The following is a 14,899-nucleotide window of genomic DNA, read 5'->3' on the forward strand; positions in this document are numbered from 1 at the left end:
GGCAGAACTCCTCAAACAGAGTGGGCATCTGTGTGGTCTACTCCAGTTTAGTCTTGTTGTCTCAGTGAGTGGTCATTACCTCACACAGCTCATTGTGTGTGTGTGTGTGTGTGTCTCAGGTGCACCTGTCACCGGAGGTGGCAGAGTCAGGCATCCACCCAGTTTACTGGTGCACAGCCCACTACGTGGAGATGCTGTTGAAGACAGAGGTGCCTCTGGTCTCATCTGCGTTCAGGATGTCTGGGTTTACTCCTTCACAGGTAGGCTAACCAACTAGCTATCCTGTGTCAGCTAGAATAACCAATCCTGTGTCAGCTAGGATAACCAACTAGCTGTCCTGTGTCAGTTAGGATAACCAACTAGCTATCTTGTGTCAGTTAGGATAGCCAACTAGCTATCCTGTGTCAGCTAGGATAACCAACTAGCTATCATGTGTCAGCTAGGATAACCAGCTAGCTATCCTGTGTTATCTAGGCTAACTAGTTATCCAGTGTCAGCTAGGATAACCAACTAGCTATCATGTGTCAGCTAGGATAACCAACTAGCTATCGTATGTCAGCTAGGATAACCAACTATCTATCATGTGTCAGCTAGGCTAACCAACTAGCTATCCCGTGTTAGCTAGGCTAACCAACTAGCTATCCTGTCTTAGGTAGGATAACCAACTGGCTGTCCTGAGTCAGGTAGGATAACCAACTAGCTATCCTGTGTCAGGTAGGATAACCAACTAGCTATCCTGTGTCAGGTAGCCTTACCAGCTAGCTTCTCCTCTCAGGTACGAAAAAGTAGACATTTAATGAAAACATGTTAAGCTCTCATTTGATATATTTAAATTATAATGATGTATCCAGTTTTTCCGCCTGGGCAGAATCTTTCCTCCCTGAAGGTGATATAACACAGTTATGCTATACCACCGTCTGTAGATGATTGCCATGGCACCAGCGTGCCAAACGGCATCCCCCTGATGGAGGCATCGAACTCAAACAAAGACAAAAAACTTTCACCTTGAAATCTTTCCTGTTTGATCTCGTCCTGTGTCTGGGGCTCACCGCGGTGTCGAACTTTGTTATGTGTCAGCAGAGACACTTCAAATGTTGAATGTAAATGCACCATCTTCTGATGTCAAAGTCATGGGGAAAGAGGGAAATTTTAACATGCACCTCATCTCTCTCTATCTCTCTTTCCCCCAAAACACCACCTCTATTCCCTCGCTTGGCGTGTACTAGAATATAACTCTCTGTCACAAACAAAACCATGCCCCTTTACGCAAGTTAGCAAAGGCTTGACTAAGCTGGAAAGTAGAGGAAGGGGAAATGGTATACAGCTCTGACATTGGTATGAGGTCACCCCATTGGTTATTGTGAGTGCCTGAGTGAATTCAAACACCTTGTTGAAATTGAATCTGCCAGTGCCGTACCTATGACTGTGCTTTGGTGGGGTCATTAGTATTATTGGCAAGGTTTTTGAGAGTGCGATGGCAGCAATGTTGTGTGTGTGTGCTCATGCGTTGATATGCAGTGTGTGTATGTTGAGAGAGGGAGAGAGTGTGTGTGTGTGTGTGAACAGTGTGTGCACGTGAACAGTGTGTGCACGTATGCATTGGCGTCTACTTATGAGTGTGTGTAAGAGTGCGAGAGAGAGAGAGAGAGAGAGAGAGAGAGAGAGAGAGAGAGAGAGAGAGAGAGAGAGAGAGAGAGAGAGAGAGAGAGTGAGTGCATATACATGGACGTGTGTTTCTTGCTGTGTGCACTGGTTATTTCAACAGTCTGTCCTGGACCCTCTCAGTCCAAAAGAACACCTGCAAAAGTTGTCTCCCCAGGTCCAGCCCGTAGCACGTGGGCTGGGGCCTTACCGCAGTGGCCTGGCTTTTTGCTGCATGTCTTTAAAAGACATCTTTAAAAAAAGAAAAAAGAAATAAACAACTACAGCAGGAAAAACAACCATCTCTGACCTCCAGACTCCTGGGGAAGCCTGGAGGTGGACATTCAGTCCCCACGGCCAGCCTCTGTAGAGTGTCCTGGCTCTCAATCTGCATCTCTTTCACTCTATCTCTGTCTGTCTCTCTCTCTGTCTCTCTCTGTCTCTCTCTCTCTCTCTCTCTTTCTCTCTGTCTGTCTCTGCTAGCTGGACCTGGTGTTAGTAGTGTGTATGGATGGGTGGCGGTGGGGGCTTGGGGGGGTTGGTGGGGGTCTTTATCCCCGCCAGTACTGACGAGGGGGTATGAGAGGGGACGGCAACGCTATGTTACTGTGCCAGGCAGCACAGCAGCTGTGTGGTGCTTCCGTATGCAGAGGGGTGAACAATACAGCTAATTACACCCTGGCTGGTCTGTTCGTTTGCAAGCATGTGTGCACACACACACACACGCGCGCGCGCGTGCCTGACACAGTCTTTCTTCAGGATCCCCTGCTCTGTCCCTGGCCTGGAAGTGTCTGGTACCACTATGATGCTAACATACTGAGGGAGTGCTACTCTGAATTCACATGACATACCACTCTGATGTCCCTTTGTGTGTGTGTGTGTATGCGTGTGTGCGTGCGAACTTGTGTGTTTGTGTGTTTTCCAGATATGTATGCAGTGGCTGGGCCAGTGTTTCTGGAACTACCTGGACTGGAGTGAGGTGTGTGTGTACGTGTGCACATGTGTGGTGATGGGAGCAGACTACCAGGTGTACATGTGTGTGGCTGTGCTCAAACACCTGCAGCATCTCATCCTCCAGCACACACACGCACAGGACCTGCAGCTCTTCCTCAAGGTGAGGACGTCTGCGAACACGCACACACATGTACACACAGACACACACACACATGCACAGACACGCCACTGTATGTAGATGTCGTCTTCATTAAAAAGGGAAATGGGCGTGTCCCAGAGGCTCACTGGGGCAAGGGCACATGGCACTAAAGCTAAAGCCTTAACCCAGGGGTGCTGGTTCGATTCCGAACCTGGCCATTCCATTCATGTCTTCCCCTCTCTCCCTCTCCCTGCTTTCCTGTCTCTCCAACTCTGGATAATTAAAGAGAAACAAAAAAAAAACTTTAAATGGAAATGACTTGCATGTCTGCAGAGATAAGAGGGAAAGAGAAGGTGAGAAAGTAAGAAAGAGAGGGGTGAAGAGTAATAAAAGAAAATGAGAAGAGTGGAAGAGAGAGACAGTAGGAGACGAAAAAATAACAGGAAAGTTTTTGTCTGGCCTGTGACTCAGATGTTTCATGAAACAAACTGAAATAAAGTCTCTCTTTGTTCCTTTAACATTCAAACACAAATTGCCTGTCACTGTGCTACAATACTTCTAGCTTCTCGTCCAACATGACTACATTTTTTTCTCTCTCTCCCTCATTCCCCCTCTATCTCGTCTCTCCCACACACCTCTCTCTCTCTCTCTCTCTCTCTCTCTCTCTCTCTCCCTCTGCTCTCTCTCTCTCTGCTCTTTCTCTCTCTCTCTCTCTCTCTCTCTCTCTCTCTCTCTCTCTCTTCTCTTTCTCCCTCTCCCTCCCTCTTCATTTGCCTCCCTTCCTCTCTCTTCCCCTCCGTCTCACTCCACAAGCATGACACAGCTCCACAGCTTCCCCTTCTCTACCTCTCTCCCTAGAGACATGTTTTAAGGAGCCTGCCAGTCAACCCCCTTCGTCTACACACACACACCCCTTTCTTTACACGCACACAAATAAACACACATCACACTTTCCTTTCTCCCAGGAAGAATGATTCCAAGCTCTGTACCAATCTGGCCTAGTTGGTTTCAATGCTTCATATCTATCTCTCTCTCTCTCTCTCTCTCTCTCTCTCTCTCTCTCTCTCTCTCTCTCTCTCTCTCTCTCTCTCTCTCTCTCTCTCTCTCTCTCTCTCTCTCTCTCTCTCTCTCTCTCTCTCTCTCTCTCTCTCTCTCTCTCTCTCTCTCTCTCTCTCTCTCTCTCTCTCTCTCTCTCTCTCTCTCTCTCTCTCTCTCTCTCTCTCTCTCTCTCTCTCTCTCTCTCTCTCTCTCTCTCTCTCTCTCTCTCTCTCTCTCTCTCTCTCTCTCTGGGTTTAATTTCGGCAGCAGTGTTTGCAGCCGTCTCCCCTGAGACACGGGGCTCACGTTAAGTGAATTCCTCTGGTCATTCTGTTAGCTGCTCAAACAAAAGGGCCGGGAGTCTCTCATCCCGCTCCGGTTGTGGTGGAGCTCGAAGTCTTGTCATTAGACAGGATAGTCTTTACGCCTCTGTCATCCCGACAGCACAGCCGCGGCTGGACAGCATGATGAAGTGGAGGCACGAGGCCTGCTGTAGGAACACAGATAACAGCACTTTATTATTATGGTCTGTCACTCTCATACTCTCTCACGCACACACACTATTTTAATCTTTTTTTTTTTTGTAATCACTCGTACATTCTATTTCTCTCACGCACGTGTGTACATCTCACTTCAAAAGCACAACTTGCTTTTCTTTCTCTTGTTCAACTTGATGTAAATCAGCATAAATTGTCTGTGGGACACATCAAACGTTGTCTGATAACATAGTGCTCCAGGAGTGACACAAAGCAGCAATCAGTGAAGGGTTCCGTTTGCGGTTCGGCTGCTATGTGCTGTGTATGCAGCTCGCTGAGGATTTGTTGGTGATGTCAGCTAACAGCTGTCCTCAGGGGATAGTGTCCCTCCCTGGCCACCTTACATCCCTCCTGCCCCGTCCCTGATCAGCACATTAAAGTTTATTTGCTCTACTTTTCATTTTCATTGCCAGCAAGGTCGAGCATCACCGTTAAACTTGTATCAGGCAGTAATTATAATGCCGTCAGTTATGCTGCTGACTGTACAAATGAACCAAATGAAATGTATTTCTGTCTTGGTTTGCTGTCTGGGCTCCAGCCAATAGAGAGGCTTAAAATGTAATCTCGGCATCTCACCCCTCACACAGTCATACACACACACAAACGTTGCTACTACACATTGTTAAGCTCACACTCACCTTGAAGAAAAAAGTTGTTGCTGTTGTTGTTGATGTAATTAGCTTGACAGCATTAACATGCTTTAGCAGACTCAAACACAATGCCCTACAATACACAATACGCAATGCAGGTCTAAGGTAGCAACACCATGCATCTCAACACACCCACCTCTGAGCAAATTATTTAGAAAGCTGCATTGTCCTCAGCAGGTTCTTGTTTCAAGTCCCTAGACACGCTGTCCTGGAGTAGACAGCATAGCTGGTAGAGATTGGCAGAGATCCAAAGTACAGTTTATTAGTCCCCAATCTAGATCCTAGGAACGTGTGACTATTGGAGAATAACTTGCTGTTGTTAAGGATTGTGTTGCTTCTATTATGTCACTGTTGCTTATTCCTCCCATCAGGAGGAGCCAATCCAAGACTTCAGAGTCAGCAACTATTTGGAGTACATGGAGGGGCTGGAGAGAAACTACCGGAGCCTTGTGCTTCCTGACATGAAGAACATCACTAGTAGGATCAGCTAGTTGACTTGCAATAAACCACTGAACATCAGGCAAAAGAAAAAGCTAGCCGGCTAGCTATGAACTCCACAGACCCTCACAAGCATTCTAAACGATCTGGCTGGCTATGAAAAGACTGAAGCCATCGTCCACACAGCCCTGGCACAGTAGGCAGGAGGCCCCTGTGTGTGCTCCGCTAGCCAGGTTACTGATCCAAGCATCTCAGGACGCAGGCTCCACAGCCTGGAGCAGGCCTCAGCTGCAGCCACGGCCCGGCAGGATGAAAAGAGGATTGGCATATTCAGATGTCGTGGATGCTTGTTTAAATAAAGCTTGGAAAAAAAAAATGTGTGTTGGTGGTAGATAAATATACATACCCACACAAACACACACACACACACCTGTATGTGTATAGTATACTATATATGTTATTTACATATACTGTACACTCAATGGCACGCTGGGAAGGTATTTTCTGTGAGTAGTGAGATGCAGCTTAGATTATTGCAGACCTTTAGCGGGTAAAGGTCCTCCATCGTTAACCAGATCTTCTCTTTCTCTCCCACCTTCTCATCTCTCCACCCGTCGAGCTCGGGTGAATAATGAATGTGAACGTTTTTTTACAGCTACTTGTATCTTCAGCACAACAACTGCTAAATATTGCATTCTGTTTACTTTGTGTGTCTGTGTTTGTGCCTGTGTGTGGAGGGTGTCATGGCATACACTGTTTAACCCGGGCAGCAGCTTGGAAGAGATGTTTAGAAATCAGTTTGTGTGTTTGAAATGCAGGAGCTGAGTATCACTGAAGCTTCAGGCTTGCTTGGGTTGTGTGACTTCAGATCTCGTTAGTATGACCTGCACATTTATTGCAATCAATCAGTTGACTCACACATTTCTATTCTAATGAGCTGTTTATTTCAATTAGGATAAAAAGCTCATAATGGTCTGGATCTTGTCTGGAGATTGCCGAAGGATTACAGTTTAGACGTGACGACAATAATCTTTACTGTAACAATCAATTTGATATTTAATCTCAATAATAGGCTGCTAACTGACAGGAAGTCATTAAGAATGTTCCAATTGGTTATAATGAAGCCGATTAAGCAGCAATTATAGAACCCCCTCCCACACATATACCCCCCCCCCCCCCCCAGCTCTTTACAGCTTCTCAGGTTTATCTGTGCTGTTGTACACACCGCTGTTTTTTTTTTTCCTTGTGCCGTAAATTCAATTTTAAATCTGCCAATTAACGTCTTAAAAAATGTAGGCAACACAATACTTTTGTCTGACATTAAACAACTAACTAGCCACAGCCGATGCAATGTTTCATTTAGTTAGTCAGAGTGACTATTTGCCAGTGTTTTTAATGTCTCTCAGGTGTCCTATGAAGTCATGTGGAGCTTGGAGGAGTGCAGCTCTCACTAAGGTCATGTTAATGGCCACCATTACATAGAATACTAGCTAAATTTTTACTGAAGATACCGTTATAGTTTAGCATTTTCTCCCTTCACTTTTAACCTCCTTCTTTCTGTCCCTTCATCTGTTCCCTTCCTCTGTCCATTCCCAACTTGTTCTCCCTCCGTTCCCCCCCTTGCTCTTTCTCTCCTCTCCTTTCTGTCATCCCTCACCCCTTCCTCTCCATCCTGCCCTTCCTCACTTTCTCCATCCAACCTTCCCTTCCTCCATCCATCCTCTCGCTCTCCTTTTCTATCCCTGTCTCTTTCCATCTATCCTCCCATCCTCTCTTCCTCCATCTACCCCATGCCTCTCTCCATCCCTGCATCTCCTATTCTGACTGTCGACATGTAGAATTATCTATTGATCCACTGGAGCATCAAACAGGCCTGGATGCTCCGTCTCTCTTGATTTGAACTGGTTCTTATTTAAGATGCAGACCTGCAGTTTGGCTTGCTCTGGCCCTCAACTCTGGTCTGACAGCATGCCTCTGTGGAGAGGGAGAACAGAACAGGATGAACACACTTCTCTCCTTTATTGGATGGAGAAGACAAGGGGTGGAATGAGAAGAGAGATCGAACATGGGAATGAGTAGAAGAGATGAGTTCAAGAGGAGAGACGGAGAGATGGAATTAGAAAAGGACTCCAGGAGAGGAGTGACATGAGGAAAGAAGTACGGTATGATTCAAATAAAGGAAAGAATGAGGAAAGCAGTAGAGATCCAATGAGACAAACCTGGACCTAAGGAGAGATTGATTAGACAACAAATTCTTCCAAACGTACCTCAGTAGATGGACAGAGGCCAGATTAAGATCAATTGAAAGCGAATTCCATTCCAGCAGCAGGTCTCAGGTCACTGTGCAGGACTGAGATGGAGAGGTGCAGAGACCAGACCCTCAGCTCGCCTGGCCAGCGCTCTCCGACTATCATTCAATGTGCAGTGCGGCGTGTCATACAAGCCCTGTCGTTTCAGTCTGCTGAGACACCGGGAGGAGGAGGCAGTTTAGGGAGGACGAGGGTGACGAGGGTGGAAGGGGGGGGTGGTTAAATTGACCTGTAGATTGTTCTGAGACTCCTGGCCGGAGGGCAGAGGAGGTGAGAGGATCAATATCACATTAATCATTCTGGCACTGTAGAGTTTACCTCTCATTCTTTCTTTCACCCCTTCCTTCTCTATCACTTTATCTCTGTTGTTCTCTTCCCCTGTGGCTCTCTCTCTTTCCCTCTCGTTCTGCCACACCGTGTCCCTATGCTGGGCACCAGGGTCACTCTCTTACTCTCAAAAAAGAAAAAGGACAACACAAGCTTATACTCTTAGAACTTTCTGTCTTTATTACCCCCCCCTCCCCCTTACTCCCCTCTCTTAGTAACAAGCCAATTGGCAGGGCAGATTGAAAGTCCATCTCATTAATGAAGCCCTCACAACACAGAGGTAGGACTGTCGGCAAGTGCTCTCAGGAGACAGAGAAAGAGAGGGAGTGATGGAGAGGGACTGATGGAGAGGAAGAGAGGAAGGGGAGAGTAACAACGTGTAAGCCATAGAGGGGAGGATATAAATTTACACTTCATTTGCAGCTACATTAATGAGGTGACAACACAGTGAAAATCTGCATTCTCAACCTGGCAACACAATATAAAACAGGCCAGTGTTAACGACTGGGAGCTGAAAACACAACGATAACAAGAACAGGTAAAGGATGAAGAATGAAATAGAATACACACATACCCAACCGCATTCCGCACTCATACACTCTAGTCACACACACACACAGCCAAATACATCTATAACCAACCAACTACACACATGTACACACAATCCTGATGCACAACCTGTCTGTCTCCATGGAGGCCAGATGAGTCAGCCCGCCTCCTCTGACTGTCTGTCTGTGTTGATTTTCTGACATCTGACAGCAATTCTGTGTGTGAAGACTGGACTGTAATGGGGAGCATGACCCCCCCTCACACACACACACACACACACTCTACCCACCCCCCTCTGACACGGCTGAGTCCTGCTACAGTACACATGGTTCCCCTTCCTGATGATGTGTCCCGTTGGGAGTGACACTTGTGATTAGGGCTCATAACATGACAGGTCCACCATGTGCTGCGTCACTCTGTCACCATGACGGGTCAAAACCCCCCAGGGAACCTGCCGGCACATTTCCTTTATTCAGACTAGATCAGGGACACACTGGACTTTTATTCAAGAACATGAAATGGGCCTCCTGCTATATCTATCTGTATCTTTGGATGCTACTGTAGAGGGAGAGAGAAAGACAAACAAGTAGAGGTAGAATGAGAGAGAAAGGCCATTTGAGAGTGTCAGAGAGGCCTTTTGCTGTGTGAGATCTTAGATATGTGTTGTCAACAGAATGAATAGCCTCGGCCCTGTGATATTCTGCTGAGGTCAAGAGTTCGGACTGATACCATGACAAAGCCCCTGCCACTCACTTTCAGCCTCTCTCTGTCTCTCTATCTCTGTCTGTCTCTATCTCTGTCTGTCTGTCTGTCTGTCTGTCTGTCTGTCTCTCTGTCTCTCTCTCTCTCTCTCTCTCTCTCTCTCTCTCTCTCTCTCTCTCTCTCTCTCTCTCTCTCTCTCTCTCTCTCTCTCTCTCTCTCTCTCTCTCTCTCTCTCTCTCTCTCTCTCTGTCTGTCTGTCTGTCTGTCTGTCTGTCTGTCTGTCTCACACTTTTCCATGTTTTTAAAACAAAAAGGATAGATAGATTTAGCGGGGTGCTTTTGATGTGAAAAATATCTCAGTAAAGAGCATCAGATGTCTCCCTCTTCCTCTATCCCCCTCCAATGCCCCTCTCTCATTTTCTCTCTCTTTCTTGTTTTCATTCTCATTCTCCCTCCAACCGCGTGTGCAGCACTGGGAGGAGACAGTATAAAACCGGAGAGGAAAGGAGGTTCTGAATGTCAGCACCCGGGAGGTTGCCGTACAGAGCGGACTGCCTCCCTGCCTCCAGAGGTTAACTCAGTGCCTCGCCAGCGGCACCAGAGAGGCATCAGAAACGACTCTCTCCAGCTGCAGCTCCTCCAAAGGTCAGGGCGCCAGAATGTCACTTATTGTGTGTCTAGAACAATAACAAGCCAAGCAGGGACCGGAGCAGGGACACAAAACATGACATGGTTTAACCCTTCCCTGACTCTCTGTGCTGTGTGAATGTGGTAAAGCAATTGTGAGCTTCAGTGTTTTATTGTGCCGTTTTCCTTCTATTTCTAAAACCCAGAACTTTAATTTGATGAGTTTTACTGATATAAATGGCTAATATAAAGTAAGTAAGTAAGACTTTATTTATATAGCACATTTCATACAAAAATTGCAGCTCAAGGTGCTTTCAAAAACATTAAAAAGACAAATACACCAAATTAAATCATCTTAATAAAAAAAAAATGATCATCTTAATATCGTCATTCTTCATGTGTGGAAGCAAGATAGTGTGGTGTCAGTTTCCTCCCATGCCAGCACGCAACTCCCACCCTCCAAAAGAGGTTTGAATCCCTCAGATTCTTTTGTCTGCTCGTGGCCCTCCTCCTCCCCTCCGTCGCTCTCTCATTTCTCATCTCTAATAAAACGTCGAGAAACACAAGCAGGGTTAGTGCCGCCAACTCTCCGAGCTCTCCGGCGGGAGCCAAGGCTGCTGTTTGTCTTTCATGTTGTGACAGATGCCTGAACGACAGCCATGAGAAAACAGAGAGAGCATCACTTCGCCCGGCGACCGGTGATTCATCACCCCACTAAAAGTGGTAAAAATAAATATGGGCCGCGTGGTCCAGGTTGGATGGAGCCAGAGCAGGCCATGGAGAAGGGGAAGACAGATGAGAGAGCTGAAGTGGTGGGCGGTTGCTCTTCAGTCTTGACTGTGTGGTAATCCAGCTATCTGAAATTGGAGAAAACTCTTCACAGCTGTCCATATAGCAACACAGCTATGATGGACATGGCACATAACATATATTTGTATTTAAGTCTCACTACCACAAGTGAGCCACAAGGGGCACCCCGGCACTTAACATGTCTAGAGAGGCATCTCCCATCTCTCTCTCTGATGGCTAGAACTGGATCACCTAACGCGGGCCTCTTTGATAATGATCTCCAGAAAGGATAATGAGAAGGTCAAACCGTTGTCGATTACAGATGACTGGCTGACAACAAGAGGAAGTCGGTTGTTCCTAATTGAGACATTGATTTTTCAGAAGGAGTCAGGACGAAGGTTTGATAGCATGACGAGGAGGACGAAGATGAAAACTCTGTCGAGAGACTCCGGGAGCTGGTAGATCTGGATGTTAACATCATCCTCATTGTGTTGCTCTACTCCAGCTCTCATTAAGACTGCCGGTGTGTGTGTGTGTGTACCTGTCAAGGCCAAAATGGAGATGGAGAGGGTGTGTGTGGAAGTGTGTTTGTGAGAAAGAGGGGGAGTGAGAGAGGAGAAGGGTGAGACTGCGAGGAAGAGGAAGAGGAGGATTACAAAAGAGAGAGAGAGAGCGATTGAGTGATTCAGAGGGGTCATTATTCTATGGAGATGCTGACATGCATTGTAATTGCCATCTCTGCATTCCTCTTGATTTCCATTCAGACTAGCCCTCCTCTTAATTAAGTAGGGCCTGAAAAGTTCACAGGCTTCCTGGCACTATTGATCCTCTGTCGCTGGCCACATTAACAAGGAGAGGAAGAGAGGAGAAGAGGATGAGTGGGGATGGGACAAGGGAGAGGAGGAGGAAGGAGGAGAGGAGAGGAGATGAAGGAGGAACAGGGGAGAGGAGGAGGAAGGAGGAGAGGAGAGGAGATGAAGGAGGGACAGGGGAGAGGAGAAGGCAGTAGGAGAGGAGATGAAGGAGGGACAGGGGAGAGGAGGAGGCAGGAAGAGAGGAGATGAAGGAGGGACAGGGGAGAGGAGGAGGCAGGAGGAGAGGAGAGGAGATGAAGGAGGGACAGGGGAGAGGAGAAGGCAGTAGGAGAGGAGATGAAGGAGGGACAGGGGAGAGGAGGAGGCAGGAGGAGAGGAGATGAAGGAGGGACAGGGTAGAGGAGGAGGAAGGAGGAGAGGAGAGGAGATGAAGGAGGGACAGGGGAGAGGAGAAGGCAGTAGGAGAGGAGATGAAGGAGGGACAGGGGAGAGGAGGAGGCAGGAGGAGAGGACATGAAGGAGGGACAGGGTAGAGGAGGAGGCAGGAGGAGAGGAGAGGAGATGAAGGAGGGACAGGGGAGAGGAGGAGGCAGGAGGAGAGGAGATGAAGGAGGGATAGGGGAGAGGAGGAGGCAGGAGGAGAGGAGGGCTCAGTGGTCTATGACTCTGACACGTGTATACACCTCTAGAGACCCGGGTCTGATTTCCTGTCACAGGACCATCGGTTCAGATCTCTCTTGCTTTTTGAGTAATCAGTAATTGTCTCTTAAGCATCACCAGTGGTAGCACCTGAACTATTCAGCTGTGACTTATTTATACAACACAGTGAGGTGATGATTCTTATTCTCAAACACTCCTCATACACACACTAGAGGATATCATCATCAATAGCTTGACTGTGAAGCTATTCAGCCTGGAACTGATTGCACACCCCCCCCCCCCCTCCACCACCTCCACTGCCTTAACCTCTCTCCACTCCCCCCACATCCTCATAAGGAAAACCACGAGAGAGAGGCTCTTCAATAAAACCCTCTTTATGACACTATCCTGCAAAGAACAATTTCTCTGATTGAAATGACACATTAATCACAACGACTTGAATATGCACAATACGTATAATTATAGAGGAAGGAAGAAGGGTGGAGGAACGTAGAGATGGAGGGGGGGAGGAAAGGAGAGAGAGAAGGGTGGGTGATAGAGGAAGGGACCTGTAGGGAGAGGTTTAGATAAGGAAGGAGGGAGGGAAAGAGAGGAGGGATAGAAGCAAACTGGTAATAATGACACCTTCTTAAGTATTAAATTATCCACAACACTGAGAGAGAAAGAAATAGCAAAAAACTGAGAGAGTAAGGGTAAGAATGACAGAGAGAGACAGACAGAGAGAGAAAAGAGAGAGAGAGAGAGCGTGAGACAGTTTGAGCCTGTGTGCCTGTCTGCTACCCTGGGGGTTGGTGATGCTTCAGTGAAGCATCTTCATAAAGCCATCTATCTGTCTGACAGTAATGCAGCCATAACCCTGGCTGAGACCACAGGCCAGAGGCACGGTGCCACACAACAAACTTCAGCTCCAATCCACAAAGTCATTTGAGATTTCAATCCTAACAGTATTGGATTGGGTTGGAGATGAATGTCGTTTCTTTGCAGACATAAAATGTGAGTTTTGACTGACGGAGCTGAATTGACTGATCTCAAACAGAATTATTACTACTGTAATAATAATAATTATTAAAGAAGAAGAAGAAGAAGAAGAAGAAGAAGAAGAAGAAGAAGAAGAAGAAGAAGAAGAAGAAGAAGAAGAAGAAGAAGAAGAAGAAGATTTTATTTGCCATGAATGTTTGCAAAAAGAAGGAATTTACTTTGGCAGGGAGGTGCATACATTAAACATATAGGAATATTGAAAATATGTGGACTAACTATACAAAAGGAGCAAAATCTAGCTAATACTAAGGAGGGTCTTGCTAATACTAAGGTGAATACAAAATTAAATATAAGTAGTCATAATTTACAATCTAACCTAAAAAAACAGATAGTGCAAGAGAACGATACAATTGTGCAAATTGCAATGTGCAGGGTATCATTGTGCAGCTTGTGATTTAAAGTCAGTGAGAGTCCTTGGCCTCATTAAAGTGGCCAACAGCGGATGGGAAGAAACTGTTCTTGTGACATGAGGTTTTGGTCTTGATGGACCGCAGCCTTCTGCCGGAGGGGAGTAGCTGAAACAGGGAGTGTCCAGGGTGGGAGGGGTCTGCCACAATTTTCCTCGCTTGCCTCAGGGACCTTGAAGTGTGCAGATCCTCGAGGGAAGGCAGATTGCAGCCAATCACCTTCTCTGCAGTGCGGATGATACGCTGCAGTCTGCTCTTGTCCTTGGCAGTGGCAGCAGCGTACCAGATGGTGATAGAAGAAGTGAGGATGGACTCAATGATGGCTGTGTAGAAGTGCACCATCATTGTCTTTGGCAGGTTGAATTTCTTCAGCTGCTGTAGGAAGTACATCCTCTGTACATCCTCTGTTAGGTTTGACGAGCCAACACAATAGAATGAGAACTGGCGGTGAGGAAAAGAAGAGATGAGATGAAAAGAAAACAGGAGGTTGTGAGAGGAATTAAAAGGCTAGTGCCAAGGAGATATTTGATTACCTGCACGGTTATCCCCCCAGAAGTAATTCAAACAGGCTCCACTTAACTTTGTCTCAGCGGTGCTTGCGAGCACGCTACCACGATAATCACCAATTCCACAGCTCCTTCAGACAAAGACCATTATTTCTACCGGTGTGAACCTGTCGGTGAAGCGCACAGCTGATATGATAACTCATATCACAGACATTTATTTTTGTGTGAACATGCCGTCTAGATGTTCAAATTCCTGAATGAAACAGAAAATTGCCCCAGTATTGGCCCAGAGGTAAGATGTTCTGTATAGAAATGATAACCAATAGAAAAAGTGACAACAACTGCTAGTAAAACATTGGAAACATTGTAAGAAACACAGAAGAATACAGAGGGGGATATGAAAATAACAAGTCTCTTAATAGACTGTTCAGATGATTGTAATGTTTTTGTGTTGGATTCTTGTGACGGGTTCAACAAGGTGTGTAGAACTGTATTTTGACATTGTGGTTCTAAATTCATCATCACACAAGCTGCAGGTTAAGGGCTGTGTGTGTATGTGTGTGTATGTGTGTTTGCGTCTAGCGTGCCCCTCCCCTTGCCCCAGCGGTGAAGCGATACAAAGCTGTCTTCTTTCGATTTAATGGACACCCTCACACCCTCAGCAGGGAATGGCAAGGGAGGGAGAGAATGAGTCTGAGTGTACGTGAGAGAAAGAGAGGCAGAGACAACGAGAGGAGGGGGGCTGGGGGAGATGGAGAGAGGCTAATGTTTTCA

General features: G+C 46.6%; 1 protein-coding gene across 4 annotated transcripts in view; it reads left to right on the forward strand.

Annotated features, from left to right (window-relative positions):
- The window catches only part of tbc1d32 (TBC1 domain family, member 32), a 32,315-nt gene extending 25,627 nt beyond the window's left edge, over window positions 1-6,688 (forward strand). For 3 of the 4 annotated variants that reach the window (XM_084699277.1, XM_084699279.1, XM_084699278.1), the window contains exons 32-34: window positions 120-260; window positions 2,567-2,755; window positions 5,330-6,685. In XM_084699277.1, coding sequence (XP_084555403.1) covers window positions 120-260; window positions 2,567-2,755; window positions 5,330-5,449 — 450 coding nt within the window. In that variant the 3' untranslated portion in view covers window positions 5,450-6,685. Of the gene's footprint in view, window positions 1-119; window positions 261-2,566; window positions 2,756-5,329 lie in introns of all 4 variants that reach the window. The other variant, XM_084699280.1, reaches the window with a different exon arrangement.
- The last annotated feature ends 8,211 nt before the right edge of the window (window positions 6,689-14,899 follow it).

The sequence above is a fragment of the Hypomesus nipponensis genome, chromosome 6 (assembly GCF_054491055.1).
Source record: "Hypomesus nipponensis isolate SF chromosome 6, ASM5449105v1, whole genome shotgun sequence".
Taxonomy (NCBI): Eukaryota; Metazoa; Chordata; class Actinopteri; order Osmeriformes; family Osmeridae; genus Hypomesus; species Hypomesus nipponensis.